The sequence below is a fragment of the Solea solea genome, chromosome 16 (genome assembly GCF_958295425.1).
Source record: "Solea solea chromosome 16, fSolSol10.1, whole genome shotgun sequence".
NCBI classification, from domain to species: Eukaryota; Metazoa; Chordata; class Actinopteri; order Pleuronectiformes; family Soleidae; genus Solea; species Solea solea.
In genome coordinates, this window is record NC_081149.1 from 7,653,664 (window position 1) to 7,669,564 (window position 15,901).

At 40.6% G+C, this 15,901-nt stretch overlaps 1 protein-coding gene across 1 annotated transcript; it reads left to right on the forward strand.

Moving 5' to 3' along the window:
- The first annotated feature begins 606 nt into the window (after positions 1-606).
- On the forward strand, positions 607-15,587 carry usp31 (ubiquitin specific peptidase 31). Its single transcript, XM_058653295.1, has 16 exons — positions 607-1,798; positions 2,519-2,653; positions 3,002-3,096; positions 3,193-3,285; positions 4,276-4,411; positions 4,772-4,919; positions 5,012-5,192; positions 5,505-5,616; positions 5,701-5,795; positions 7,190-7,267; positions 8,269-8,398; positions 8,840-8,959; positions 9,058-9,283; positions 9,371-9,529; positions 9,975-10,127; positions 11,046-15,587. The coding sequence occupies exons 1-16, from the start codon at positions 1,274-1,276 to the stop codon at positions 12,533-12,535; spliced, it is 3,876 nt and encodes a 1,291-aa protein (XP_058509278.1). The 5' UTR covers positions 607-1,273; the 3' UTR covers positions 12,536-15,587.
- Positions 15,588-15,901: the final 314 nt, after the last annotated feature.

Below are 15,901 nucleotides of genomic sequence, written 5' to 3' on the forward strand. Positions count from 1 at the left end.
AAAACTTTGATTCTGCTCAATTATTTCCCCACATTTGTTTCTTTAGTGATCTCTCATTAAAAGCATGGAGTAACTTGGAAACGTCTACAAAAAAAAGTGCTGTACTGTATTTTATTCAGCTGTAGGAAAAACAAAAATACAATACAACAAAAAAATGCTGACCTGTGCAGGTCATTATACAGACTTCAATATGAAAAAAAAAACAAAAACACATTTTCAATTTTCTTAGAGAACTTTGTTCACTAAGCAGGAAGGGACACTATTTCCTGTAACTCTGACTATATTTCAAATACTATCTGAAAACACAAACTAGCACACTCACTTTTTTTGTTTTCTTGTTTCAAATCCCTCTGTATATAATGATTGTATTCGTTATTAACTTGTTTTCTCCTAATGTTGTTGTTCATTTCTTCTAACTCTGCCTGTAAGGTGACATTGAATACCTTGGAAGCCGCCTAAAATAACAAATTATTATATTTTTGCACCTAAATCATATCCATCTATCTGGAATTTATGCAGACTGTCGTTCTAACTCCAGTCCGGTAGGAGGCGCCCGTGCAGATGCCAACTCTACGACCCGCTGCCAACAACACAGTAAGAAGAAAATGAAGTGAAAAAAACGATTCCGCTATTTTGGTAGTTTAGCCCGAATGTGCCTCCAAAAATGTGAGTACTTTGAGGTTATGAAAACTCGGAAACGGACTTTTCTTTGGGTGCATCCGGCTGCACACCATGGCGGACTGTCGGTCTCTGTCGGATGTAGAAGTCCTGGCAAAAAGGGACTGTCGCGGTTTCCGCGGCTCTTGTTATTGTAGCTAGCGTTCGCTACGCTAGCCGTCGCCGCTGAGCCGTCCTCGCTCTTGTCATAACCGCTGTCGATTCATTGCTGCGGGACAGGAAGTCAAACCGCAAAACAACACAAACAAGGTGACTGTGGAGCGAGCGCCGCACACAAACAGCAGAGCCGAGAAATGTAAACGTTACGCTTTTTACGTTAGTGGCCTCGGCCAGCTTTACGGGAATGGTTGTAGTGCACGGAATGCTAACGCTTTTCCCCGCAAGTTTGAAGGTAAACACTCTCAGCTGCATGCTTTATTACACGAACCCTCTCATTAAAATGTTACTACGCGTTCAGATTAGATTACACACCTAACGCTGGCGTTATTGATGTGTAAATATAGTATTGTGATGGTGATGGAGCAGCATGTAGGAGTCGCAGAGATGGTTATTACTCTGTACAGCACGTCTGTCTGAGAGCTGTAATAAAGAAATCATGTCTTGCAAAGCCGCAACCAAGGACAAGAAGTCGAGCTTCAGCAAGAAGCTGTTCAGGCGAGGCTCAGTGCGATCTGTGGGCAGTTTTATGAGCAGATTCCTGAGGACACTGACAGCCTTATCACACTTTGGATCTGAGGTGCCAACAGAGGAGGACAAGGATGATGGAGGGTTTTCCACTTTCAAATCTGGGAGTAAAGATGTGCCCATGGACGATGGGGACTTGGGGGCTCTCCTTTGTGGGGACAGAGTGCCTGGAGTGTCAGGTCTCAAAAACCATGGGAATACCTGCTTCATGAATGCAATCCTGCAGTGTCTCAGCAACACTGAACTCTTCGCTGAGTACTTGGTCCTGGAGCACTACAAAGACGAGGAGGGGGACGAAGACAAGCCGAAGACAAATGGTGTGCATCTGCAGAGGAAAGGTCCTCTGGCCAAAGGAGAGGTCACGGAGCAACTGTCAGGACTTGTCCGGGCTTTATGGACGTTTGAGTATACACCACAGCATAGCAGAGAATTCAAGGTAAGGGTGACTGTCATTGTGTCGTTACAAGGATGTTCTTCTGCAGTAAGACTCGTGTCCCAGGCGTAGATATCAGTTGTAAACAGGGTTGTCACAATACTGTAATTCCATGCTTGTTACTGATACCCAAGACAATACTTGATACCATCTATAACACTGGGTTTCTCAGCTTCAGTCTGGGATTTTAGGTGAAACATAACATTTTCAGTCATAAACAATTCTTGTCCTATTAAAAAAAACAACACAGTACAGAGGATGGCATTGTTGGTATCTATACTATTGTAGATGGTTATCTATAGCAATAACAATGTTTATTATAATATAAGATGTGTAAATGCTCGTCAAACCTAATGACTGACACTTTTGATGTTACTTAATGCAACACTTTGTAACTTTGGTGGACATACGTTTGCTATAGCAGACATGCCATAATGACAGCAGATGTTTAATGACCTTTTAAGTATTTTTAAATTACTCCACTTTGACATTACTCTTCAGATTCTGGCTTTGTGAGGTATTGTCTGTTATTAACTGGTATATTATTGACCCTCACCCGTCAAACTCACTAAGTGCAAGGGTGGAGATTGCAAGACCCATCAAAAATTAGTTTGAAGCTGTTATTTTCAGGGAAAATAAAGGAGTTACATAGTGTTGTTACAAAGTTGCTGACATTGTAACATGGCATGGGTTGTAACGTTTGGGTCTCATGGTTTGTTGCAGAATGCAGTGTCAAAAAACGCCACCCAGTTTAAAGGGAACGCTCAGCACGATGCTCAGGAGTTTCTGTTGTGGCTGCTGGACAGAGTACACGAGGATCTCAACATAGTGAACCCTAACAGCAGGCCTCCTGTAAAGGTGAATTTCGAGACTGGTGTTTGTGTCTGAATAGTTGTGTTTTCAATATCAAGAACATCGTTAACAGTCATTGCTCATCCATACAGCTGTGTCTACTGTCTAAGGCTGAACATTTTTTTTCAAGTGTGTTATTACATTGCACTATATTTTAACTAGTAATTCTGGTCTATCAGCATCTTTCACTTGAGCTAGACTTGCCTCGTCTTGTTTTCTCATGATTTTATGTGACAATTGAGTAACACCAGGGTAGGTGAAGGCTGTTTGTTTGATGCTAGCATATTAGCACCAATAGTCTGCTATTATGTATGATTTCTAAATCGGACTCATGTAACCTGTGTGTTTGTTCAGCCCCCTGTTGAAGAAGATGATCAAAGCATTGAGGGGCCTTCTCCTCCTCTCTCTGCTGGGTCGTTCGTACAGGAACTGTTTCAGGCTCAGTACAGGTAGGCTTTATGTCCAGTAGAGGTTCAGTTTCTTTTTCCCCCCACAATATTCCTATAATTTGCTTTAATGAGAAATGTATTTGTTTTTCTAAACAGATCCTCTCTCACCTGTCCACATTGCCAAAAGCAGAGCAATACATTCGATCCCTTCCTTTGCATCTCTTTACCCATCCCACTACCACACACACGGTGAGTGCACACCCGAGCTGTGCTGCAGCCTTCCACAAAAACAGACACCTTTCACCTTCACGTATGCATGAGTTTGTGTTAACAAGTTCACAAGGACCTGGAGCAAATACCAGTGTGTGTGTGTGTGTGTGTGCGTGCATGCGTATGTGTGGTTCTGGAGGAATGTAACCTGTTTTTATTGGGGGGGGTTGAGTGTGTAAGAGGAGAAACAAAAGGCACAGGGAGGAACCCGCACTTTCAAAAAGCAAAATGAGTGAGCTCATTTATTTTCTGCATTTCTGCAGTGCAGGGAATAAAAAAAAAAAAACACCCTAAACATTTTATATTGATGAAGTCAGTGTGAGTGGAGAGCAAATTTATTTATTTCAGCTTTAAAAGTATTAATTTATGAATTGTTGTTATACTCATTTGGTATATTTTGTCTGCACATTTCCTTTTCCTTTTAAATGCTTCAAAATACAGTGCCATATGGGGTGCTTAAATGGTATTTACCCCATCTGTGCATTTATTTTGATTATTTAACCTAAATTTTACACACTGAACCGTAACCACTATTGTACATTTTCATATTTTTGTTATACATTTTAACGTACATAAAGAACCAAGAAGGAAATACTACAAAATCACGCATTTGTGAAGTAAATAAAGCTGTCCTTATGGTGTTTGTTTATTAAAATGTGCCATGCTTGTGTAGAAAATAGGGTTGGAATGATTCATTATTATTAATTACTAAATATATTGTCAACTATTTTTTATTATTGATTAATCACTTTTAGCATTTATTAAATAATTAAAACAAGGTCTTTTATTTTTCATCTTCTTGAATATGAATATTTTCTGCATTATTTGCTCCATATAGTGAATAAAATTTAATAATTTGGACATTTGCAAACCCCATAATTTCAAGGTTTTGGGAAATAATCGACATATTAATAGGTTATTGTTGTCGTCCTTCTTGGATTACTTATGATACCTTGTTTTTTTTTCCAGGCCCCTGTATGTGACTGTGGTGTACCAGGGGAAATACTCTCACTGTATGAGGATTGGAGTAGCTGTTCCCCTCAACAGCACCGTCTATCGCCTCCGAGATGCTGTGTCACGCGAAACCAAGATCCCACTGGACCAGGTGCTATTTCTGTCATTTATCAGCTCTGGGTCTGTCACGCGAGGCTATATCATTACAGTCACACAGTGTTAGCTCAACACAAAGAGAGAAAGAAAGTCAGGTTTCTTCATAGAGTGAGCTCAATACACAGTTGGAGCGTAACAGGTTTATAAACACATTTTTCCTGAGGGCTGCAACAGCAGAGTGCAAACATTGATGGAAAGTGACAGGGTGAAAATGCCATGAGAGTAAATGTCAGTGACAGCCAGAGTGGCATGTGAAGTGAAACTGAGACTGTGCTTACTTTGGAATCACAATATAAATACACATTTTTAGGAGGGCTACATGGTTTCTTATTTATTTTTGTTTCTTACTTTTCAGTTCGTCTTGACTGAAATGTACTACGATGGCTTCCATCGTTCGTTTTGTGACGACGACGACGATCTGGATATCATTCAAGAGAGCGATTCCATCTTTGCCTTTGAGACGCCAGAGACCTTCAAACTGGAAAACATACGCACAAAACGAGGTGATGCTTTCTTTACCCTTTTCAAAAAAACTTCTTCAAACTGATACATCAGAAGAAAATCTAAATCGGCTTGTTTTGTGAATTGCTCACAGGAAGCCTCCTCGCAAACCTGAATCATAACAACTTGAAGTATGGGACTGAAATCAGCAGGACGCCGTCTTTCATGCAGGGGGCCACGACTCCTGTAACTGCATCACCTAATAAAAACCTGGGACCAGAAAAAATTATCCTATTGGTGTGCAACAGAGCTTGTACCGGCCACCAAGGAAAGAGGTACCACAACCACAAAACTTTTATCTTTATTTATTTTTCGTCTCTTCTGTAGTGACATTACACACATTTTTCATACTCATGTCACAGCAGAAGTAGATAGAAATCTTCATTTAAAAAAAAAAAGGAAGATATACAAATTAGCAGTTGGTCAGGGTGCCATTGTGGAAGTCAAGGAGGTATTTTAGTCATTAGTCACACTCATTTTATCTTTTGTTACTCATTGTGGAAGAGGCTAATAAAGAGTATCACCAAAGTTTGAAAGCTCACTGAGAACTTGAGAACAGTTAATAGTAGCTTATTATGTTGTTTTAGGTTCGGCCTGCCTTTTGTACTGTACATGGAGCGCACTGTGACATGGGATGGACTCCAAAAAGAGATCCTGGAGAAAATGCGTCATCTTTTGAGGCCTGGCGTCTACATCCAGGTAGGTGTTTGGGCACTGCTCGTAAAAAAACCAGATGTACTGGTCTCACAGAATTATTAACAGAGGTGTCGTTGCTATGTGTAGGTGGGACCATTCAGTCTCCGGGTGGTTGGCGTTGTTGGTATAACCTACCTCCTCCCCCAAGATGAGCGACCGCTGTGCCACCCAACCGTGGAAAGGTCAGTTCTGACATTTTGTACAATCACCGTATCACCAAAACTTATTGCTGCAGCTAATTTAAAAGACAGAAACTCTCTCAGTAGCACTTACAAAACAAGGTTACACAGTGCTTTGCAGAATAAGATACTAAAAGATAAGAAAAGAAAGTCCATAAAAGAAACAATCCAAACTGAAACCCAGTAAAAGCGCTCTTGTAAAATATTTATTTTTTAATGAGGATAGAAAGCTTTCCAGTCTGACCTAGGAAAGGAGTATCGTATTAACAGTAGAGTATTTGCTTTTATTTTTATTTATCTGTGGCTATTTTATGTTAAAATAATAATTCAAGGTGGAAAAATTATGATTGCAATATTGTTATTTGGCAAATATATACTGCATAGACACTAATATTTTGTGAAAATAACAATATTTCAGCAGAAGCCACATAATTACTTACATTTTAATGTTAATTCTTTTCACAAAATAACAGTTTGGGCTAGTCTGAAATGTCATCCAGACAAATGCAGCCAAGTAAAAGCACAAAAGAAACTGAACACTAGTTTGTAGTGTGGCAGTACAGTAATTATAGGTCAAATATAGATTATTTTCATTTGGATGAATCACCTCTGCATGGAGGGTTTCAGTAATGTGTGTTTTCTCTTGGCATTCTCATTAGTGAAGAATGCATTTGACAGAAATCAAAGCAAATACTGTTATAACCACAAAGGTAAAGGCAGAAGTAATCTTGGGTAATCGGGGGACTTAGAAAATCATATCCATCCGCTGATCTTCTCTTTACACACACACACACACACGCTGTTGTTTCTCTGATTAGACGACATGTCCTAACAGGACGTTTTGACTGTTAACCCGGTTTGTCAACCTACATCCAGCCAGTTTTTAATAATCAAACAAGTTGTAACGTTGCTGGTTTGTTAAGGTGTGTTTATTACTTTGACAAATCGACAGGTGCTTTCGGGACAACCAGAAATGTCATAGTGTGCTGTGCACTGCAACGATTAACTGATTAATCCATTATTAATTGATCACTAAATTAAAAGAAGATCTCTTCCTTGTTACATATCACAAAGAAAGCATTAAAAACTTGACAGATTTTAGTTTGTGGACATAATGGGACATTAGAAAATATAATTTTATAGGTTTGGGAACATTTTCTGATCAAATAATTAATCGAGAAAATATGTCTGCTCTGTAAAGTGTAAGTTTTTCCATATTGCATTTGACTGACCCACCCTCTCACACTGACCACGGTTACAATTTGCACACTAATCGCTCGTCTACTGTGAGACAAACAGTTTTTCACCGCCTACAGTGACATGAATAAATAATGGCGATTTGAAACTCCTTTTATTAATGACACCTGCTTTAATGACATCATCCGTTTCCATTACAGAGCGTACAAGTCCTGTGGACAAGGTGGACCACCACATGTGAAGATTGTGGTCGAGTGGGACAAAGAGACCAAGGACTAGTGAGTGACAAAGATTAACATTTATTATTATACTCATTATGCTGTTTTTCCTCCAATTGTTATTTTCTATTTCTGCCTTTTTGTGATATCGCAAGCTTACAAAAGTTTGCCCAAATTTCAGGAACACTGAAAAAATCCATTACATTACATTCAACTTTTTTTTTGTTTGTGGAAAATGAGGAGATGGATGTCGTCCTTTAGTCCTGGAGAGCGAGGGCCCGGTCGACCACTCTTGCAGCTTTAATATGAATCATATCAATTATTAATCAAAAACTTTATTAATGTAGCTTTGTTTAAACACAGCAAACACCGTGCTTCAAAATAACACTGAAAAAAGTACACAAACAGCTCCGATAAAACCAGGAGATGATATCCAACAAAAGTATGTTTTAAGTTGGAACCAACTTTCTCTGATGAATTTCCTTGGGCAAGTCATTGATTTAAGGAATTTTAAAAAAGCTCATTGCAAACGTATTAATTCAAGAGAGATGTTTACGCCAAATAACAGGTTGTACCACTCATTTCACTACATTTTCTAGGAGACTAGACTCTTAAATTGAATATGAGATAAACCATCAGATACCGTGTTTTGTGTTTTATTGAAAGATGCACCGAAGTGATGGCATCAATATATGAGAAAATCCAGTTTTACTTTATCTAATTCTGTTGACTGAAGCACTGAGTTTATTAGAGTTAAGTCTTCATTAGAGAGGGCAGACTTCTTTGTGAATGCTGTGACCTTTTCCCAGATAGCTAGAGTTCTGTTTGTTAATGAGTTTGTCTTTTTTGTTAAAATGTTCTTCATGGGTCCTTTTGATCCTTAGGACCTAAGGACAGTACCAAGTACTGAGTTAACTTTTTCTCTATAGTAATATGTTTACAATGTCACCAACAACTGTTCAGTTTTCTTCATTAAATATATACCACAGTCAGATGTAATAAACTACTTAAAATGTCTGAGCTGTTGAATAAGTGACCGACTGTGGTTCTTCCTCTCACAGTCTGTTTGGACACACTGAGGAGGAGTACATTCCCGATGCCGAGAGTGTGTATCTGCACAGAGAACATCACCGCCAGCCGCAGGCCTGCACCCTCGCTCAGTGCTTCCAGCTCTACACGAAGGAGGAGCAGGTAATATTTGGAGATGTTGCGGGTGCACGCCTCACAAATACGGACAGTGTTGATTTCTGCAGAGTCATTCGTTTGACATGAGAAAACTTCAATCTTAAATTTGCCTTCACACATGTCAGTGGCCAGTATGATTTGACTTATGGCCTCACATTTGTCTCCTCCCCACTGGTTTATTATACTTCCACTAAAGTTCAAAAAGCCTTTCACTCACTGTATTTTTACTGTTTATTTGACTTTTAATGCTATGTTTGGATTCAACTCGAAATCCTGAACGCAGACGTACATATGCACGGTGGTTTGACTCGCCTGTGAACGTTTCTAGAGGAGAATGGAGAGGAAAACTCTGGGCCTCATCCTGTGTGAGGCCTATTTTATAAGCAGTGTGGTTAGAGCTTGTCCTTGATGGCTGCTGCTTGGGCTGTGTGTGTGTGTGTGTTTCAGCTGGCCCCAGACGACGCCTGGCGCTGTCCCCACTGCAAGCAGCTGCAGCAGGGCCGCATTAAGCTCAGCCTGTGGACGCTGCCGGATGTACTCATACTGCATCTCAAGCGGTTCAGACAGGTATTTCAGCATTTTGCTAAAAAAACGGAAGTGTTGCTTGACATGAGAGTTGATTCAAATGCTAATCCACGTCTGTATCATGCGCTCGTCTTTCTCAGGAGGGCGACCGGAGGGTGAAGATGCAGAACATGGTGCGGTTCCCATTGATGGGCATGGACATGGCGCCTCATGTGGTAAAGAGGAGTCAGAGCAGCTGGAGTTTGCCTTCCCATTGGTCGCCATGGAGAAGACCCTACGGACTGGGAAGAAACCCCGACGACTACCTATATGACCTGTACGCTGTGTGCAACCACCATGGCAACATGCATGGAGGCCATTACACCGGTAATAAAGTTGCAAATAAAATGAATGTAATTTTTCTTACCATGCATCCATGTAACCCATTGTTTTGTTGTTGTCGTTTATCTGCAGCTTATTGTAAGAACTCCATTGATGGTCAGTGGTACTGCTTTGACGACAGTGAAGTTTCACCAGTAGCTGATGATGACGTGTGTCAGCAGACGGCCTATATACTCTTCTACCAGCGGAGGACCGTTATTCCTTCCTGGTCAGCCAACAGCTCTGTTGCTGGTCAGTGCCTATTTAATATTTGCAGTATTTTAGTCAACCATGCACATAGCTGGTGCTAGCTGTCAATCACAAAGTATCCACGCCTCTATATATAACCTTCTTTAATGTCCAATTCACGCTATTTTGGAACCTAATTTACAAAAAAATACCTGAACTAGTGTTGGAGACCTTGAACTCCTCAGGACTGTACATACAAACGTCGCCCTCCAATGGCCATACAAAACAATGCACATTTGAGACACTTCTGCATTTGCTTCAGTTTCTGAAACGAGAGGCAGCGTCATGGGTTATTCCATATGTGCCGTATGGATTCCAAATGTTATGGCGTCAAACTGAATAGTAGACAGACACCAACACTGTCATGTGCTGTACGATGGAGTAACTCAGATTTTCATCAACCAACTTTAGGGATTTTTTGAACACACTTTTTATCTTTTTTCCTCAGGTTCCACCAGTTCATCCCTGTGCGATCACTGGGTCAACAGGTTGCCTGGCAGCAGACCTGCTAGTTTGGCCTCCGGAGCCTCGTCCAGACGCACCTCTCTGGCTTCTCTGGCTGAGTCCGTAGAGTTTCCCGGTGAACGCAATGAGGATGATGGTGAGTACAGATGCTGAAATATGTTTTTCTTTTGCTGTGAGTTTTGATGTCTCTGCTTTGTGTGTGTTGTCATTACACCTTACAGAAGCAACACCATGTTATTAGAATTTTTATATCAATCCAGAGACCAAACTCGGTACAAAAAGTCCATACGCATGGAAAACTATCACTTGATGAGAAAAGAGAAAATCTTCATAGACGCATGTTTGCTTGGGTTGTTGCCGTGTTTTCCACAGCAACACAAACCTTTGTACCAAGAGTCCACTATTCCTTCCACTAACAATATTTCTTTTGGATTTGAAAGATGCCTCGAAGGTTTCTCAGAGCTTTTTGTGTTTAAGTCGGAAGGAAAAATTCAAAGGGATCAAAGTAGAAACTTTGAGGGTGAAACCAAAGTTTCATTTTTCATCTTTTACTGAGACAAACAAGACGACGTGCGCAGCAGAATGGGAAACCTTGCATTCCAATAGAATCCTTTTTTGAAACAGATGCTGGCTGGAACTTATGTCTTGTGGTTAATATAAATGCAGGCTTTATGTAATCCCTGAGAATACAGGGTAAGCATCGTCCCAAAATGTTGGACAGGCAAACCTGTGTTTAACGGAGATTTTTACAGATCCCAGCATTCAAATTATGTAATGCATGTTGCTGTATAAACCGTATTTTTATGTGTTATTACACAATCAACTTTTGGCACCAGCATTAAATATTTCTCTGGATTTTCTTGGGCCACATTACAAGAATTTATTTTAGTAGCACTGAAATTGTACCTTTTCTAAAGCTTTTGTAATTTGCATACGTTTGGGATTTCCGGAAGCTCTTTAGGCCAATTAAGCTATGATTCAGATTGCTAGGAGGGCTGCATGTGCATGCCTGTAAAGGACCTAACTAAAAATGTTTCTGTTTTCCTGTTTTCAGGAGGATTCTCTATTCGTCCTTTTGTGAGGAGCATTCAGCGTCAGAGCTTGTCCTCCCGCTCATCCATCGCGAGTCCCTTAGCCCTCAGCGACAGTGGGATAAAGCCTTCTTGGTCTCTCTCTGCGAAGCTGCAAATGAGGTCAAACTCCCCCTCACGGTTCTCCCTGGACTCTCGATGTTCACCTCCACTGGAGAGGATAGGAGAGGCCTGCGATGACAAGGTATCCACATCCTGTTTCGGCAGCTACAGCAGACACGAGCGCTACTTTGGCAGCAGGACTCCATTGTCTATGATGGAGAGCAACGTCAGTGACCAGGACAATAATAAAAGGTTCTTAGATATGATTTACTGCAGGGCTCCCACTCCAGTGGAAAAGAAGAGCAGCAAAAATGAGCCAAGTGAAAACAACAACCAGATCACAGCTATAGACCAAAACGTACTACCCGCCCAAGCAACTCCCTCCAAAGAACAGAAACGCAAGAGCAGTATCGGAGGATTTGCCTCAAAGGCAGAAAGCACAGGTTCTGCGAAGAGCTCCAGCAAAGTGGAGCAAGAAAAAACATCCAAAAAACGTTTGTGCTCCGCCCATAAGCCCGCCGCCTCTGAGACGTCTTCCAGTACACCTGTGAAAGGCAAGAAGTTAACCACGACTAAAGAGAATGGTGCAAATGTAAAGAAAAGCACCTCAACACCCAGCGGGACTCCCTCCAAAACAAGGGAAGCAACTAAGCTTCAAGAATCAACACCGCAGCACAAGCCATGTGTCCGTTCCACACCTCAATCGTCTGCGTCACCCTCACCTACTGCAAAGAAGAACTCCAGTGTTGCAGATAAAAGCACCACGAGTAGTCGTAAACGACTGGTGGAAAGGAGCTTCAGCAAAGATTCTATGCACACCAGCCCTATGGCCAACAATCTGAGAGGCAGCTCAGTAGCTCGTCCTTCACTCTCCAAAAGCAGTGAAGGCAACCGTCTTGAAAGGAGATTTGTGAGGAGTTCAAGCAGCAGCTCTTCTGTCACGAGCCTGCGCTCGCCGAGCGTGTCCAACAGAGACCTACAGCGCAGCAGCAAGTCCGAGGAAAAAGGGCTGTCTTTCTTCAAGAGCGCCCTTCGACAAAGGGAAAGCCGCCGGTCGGCTGACTTGGGAAAGAGCACCCTGCTCGCTAAAAAGGCCTCAGAGAGGACGTGCAAGCAGAACGGACAAGCCAAGGACAACGGTACCGATAACGCAAAGACAGGAGACGCTGTGTCTCCACAGGCGTCTACAGATACCCGCGGAGGTGAGACAAAGTCAGAGACGAAAGAGTCTTCCAAACCCCCCAGCTCTCTCAGTCGCACTCTGTTAAATGTAGGCAAGTCCAAGTCTTCCACTTCTGACCTAAGTCTCAAGTCTCCCACTAACGGGAAGAAGCCCCTAGAAAAGAAGGCGTCTTCCCGGAAGCTGTCAAGCATGCAATCTCCTGCACGTACAACACAGAGGCCTCAATGATACATATATATATACACATATACATACAAATCCATTATAGGAATACTGAACATACATTTTGCAGCTATTTTCTTCGTGCCTACATTTCAGAGAGCATTCGACGTATTTGTTCAGAGACACATGCAATGTTAAGGTTCTGTACGATGGATCTAACAATAGATGTGTAGGAGGGTTAAGATATTTTTTTTTTTTTTAACTATTGGGTTTTATCAGAATCTGAATGAGTTATTCTTGGCGATTTCTGCTATGGCGAGTACATCAGCATGGCATAATATGCATTCAGCAGCTCAGCACAACCAGTTTGATGGTATTTATACGCGGCCTGTATGACAGCTGACAGAATTTCCCCCGTTGTAATCTTGCAATCCAATTACATTTCCTTCAGACTAGAGGCTTGTTACATGTTTAAAAAAAATATTCAGCCGGAGAAGGCTGATTTAAAATGCAGCATCCTATTGATTAAAAGTAGTGGGAATGAGAGACATGTTAACCTTCTTCGCATCAACACTGCATTATTAGTCTTGAGGTACTTTGTATATGTTTTATAGATTTTATAGACCTTTTTCCCCCCAACATAGATGTTGATGCTTAAACCTCGTTTCTGACGTCAGTTGGTCAAAGAAACCAGGAAAATACTCACATTAAAGGAGGTTGAAGTCATGGAACCTTTTAAAATGAAGTGGTTCATTTAGTCGTGGATCAGTCATCGATTATTTGTTGCAGCCTTAACAGAAACACAACATTGATAATGGTCTCTTGACAAATACTGCAGCAGAGTCGATATATGCTCTCCCTCTCTCCTCTCTCACACACATGTAAACACACACACACACACACAAAAAAAGAGTTTCATTCCGAAATAGTTGTGGCTAAATGATTATGTACTTTTCATTGATTGTTTTCAGCCGATCAGAGTTTCTTTCTCCTCACACCTTGTGACGTTAGTACGATTGTTTTTTGTCTAAAGCTGCGGAATGTGTTTGTACTCGAGTACATTCATGTCTGTCTGGAAAAGTATCGAGGATCAGGATATGGATTATTATTATTATTATTATTATAACCATTAAATGAATAGTTGCGATGTAATATAGAAGGTCCCCTTTCCCCAAAAAGGGGGTAAAAAAAAAAAGTCAATCACAACGATCGGTACATAAATTGCGACAGATTTTTATCTTTGTTTAATACTAGTACCTTTTCAACAGAAATGTATTTTTTATTAATTTCTTACAGAACTTTCCTAATTTCCCCTCAAAAGAGATTAAGTTTTTTGGAATGAAACCCTTTAAGTTAAGCAAAAATGCATCCACATAGAGTATAGATGCATTGGTACAGATATGTACATGGAGAAGTATATAGCCCATTTATTTTCTTTTTTCTTCCCACGAGCAACATGAAAATGATCTTAAGCGCCTTTCAAATACTGTACATGGAAACAAATAATTGCCTTTGGCAACATAGTAGTCTACTACTGTATGCATCACTGAGTAGGAATGTTGTGTTGTTTGCACTTTGTATAGATAAAGTAGTTTTCTCTTACCCTCAACAATTATATATATATATATATATATATATATATAAGTATATATATTACACACATGCACACACACACACTATCTTAATGTAAGTATCCCATTTTTAAACATGGTTGTACATGACTTCAAAAACAGACCGTGTACAAAAAAAGTGGACGTAGTTTTCTGGTTGTGAATGAACAATCTATTGAATAGCCCCCAGGGGGCGATACCGCTCCGTTTGGAAGTCTGAGAAGACGAGACTGTTTCCTCACTTCATTTAGTTCAGACACTCTCCTGACAAGGTCATTGTTTTAGCGCTTAATCATCAACAGCACATGATGTCATCTTGTAAATATGTTTTTTCCCATTTAGAGGAAACAAGTAATGAGTGGACACCGGTGTGATTGACGGCTTGTGCCGGTCCAATTTGCAAAATCGAGAGGCTTCAACCAGAACACTACGATCACTTTTGTTTTAAATAAATGATCCATGTTTTCAAAACATATCTTAAAAAGTAGAGTCAGCAGGCCTTAGGCATGGAATGGTGAGAGGTAACATTCATTTCAATGTTTCAGGAGACTTTTTTTAAAAAGAGGGGGTGGAAAAATAATAATCACCTCTTCATTCTTCCTGGTGCTGTAACAGACCACTGCTCCTCCGGCACTGACGTTTCTTACCATGTTTTCTAAAAAAAAATGTTCAGAACTGTGACCACATAGACTTCAGTGAACCTACGAAACCAACCAAGCGTTTCACACAATAACCTGTGGTACCTCCTCGGAGAGGACAACGCGTTTTTTACAGTTATCGTTTCTTCATCAGGCTGAAACTGAATGTTGATAATGAGCCATTTTCATTTGTTATATTATGATCAATGAGCCGCTCAAATGCTGGCCCACTATCCGGTGCTGTAAAGACACGGGCTCTATTCCTTTATGCAGTATCAGAGTTTCATGTCATCTCAGCTGCTGCGATGTCAGCCACCGTTTGAACAGCTCAACCGTCGTAGAATTAATTGCAATATTCACACGTTAGATACCAGCATCGTGTATGTTGTCAGTGAAAGGGTGTGGGTGAGCTCATTAGTAAGCGGGTTTTTAATTTAAGAATTGATCCTATTCTTAAATTGAATTACATATCGGGAGTCTTTCTGTTTCTCTGTAGCATATTGCAGGTTTACATTAGTCCTCAGAGGAAATGCCACGCAGTTTAAAGCTTTAAGTTTGTTATTTTTATGGCATGAGCGGATACTAGCGTCATGTGTAACGTAATAATACGTCGGCAATAGACGGACAGCAAGTTGAAAACACATTCACATTCTGGCCATGCTGAAACTGACAGTCTAGCTTCATCACAAGACTTTTCTCTTACCACATTCGAGCTCTAGTTTGTCCTTAAATGTCATTTTTAAAGAACCTTGTTTCATATGAGATGGTACGCAGAGACAATCAGCATCTTCAGAAGAAATGTACATAACGTGTAGAGGTAGAGAAATTAATCAGGCCTATATTTGCCCTTAATTACACATTTTTATTCTTCTTTATGCCCTGATTTCTAAAAATTGGCTTCAGCCTTAGAAAAACCCATATCGGTAGACCTCGATCAAGTTGCATAACATTGGATATTATTGAACACATAATGAATCAAAATCTCTTCTTTGCAATGACAATTTCCCTAAAGTCACTTTAGTTCACATGGACTAACTCCGAGTCTAACGCAGTAGCTTCTTACAGCCATGTGTAAAAGAACACTGATTCTGCATTCCTTCACTCTGACTTATTTTTGTTGGAAACTTGTAAAATATATCTGTAAAGCCAGAGCCACAAACCTGACATTTAGTGTGTGGTAAGAA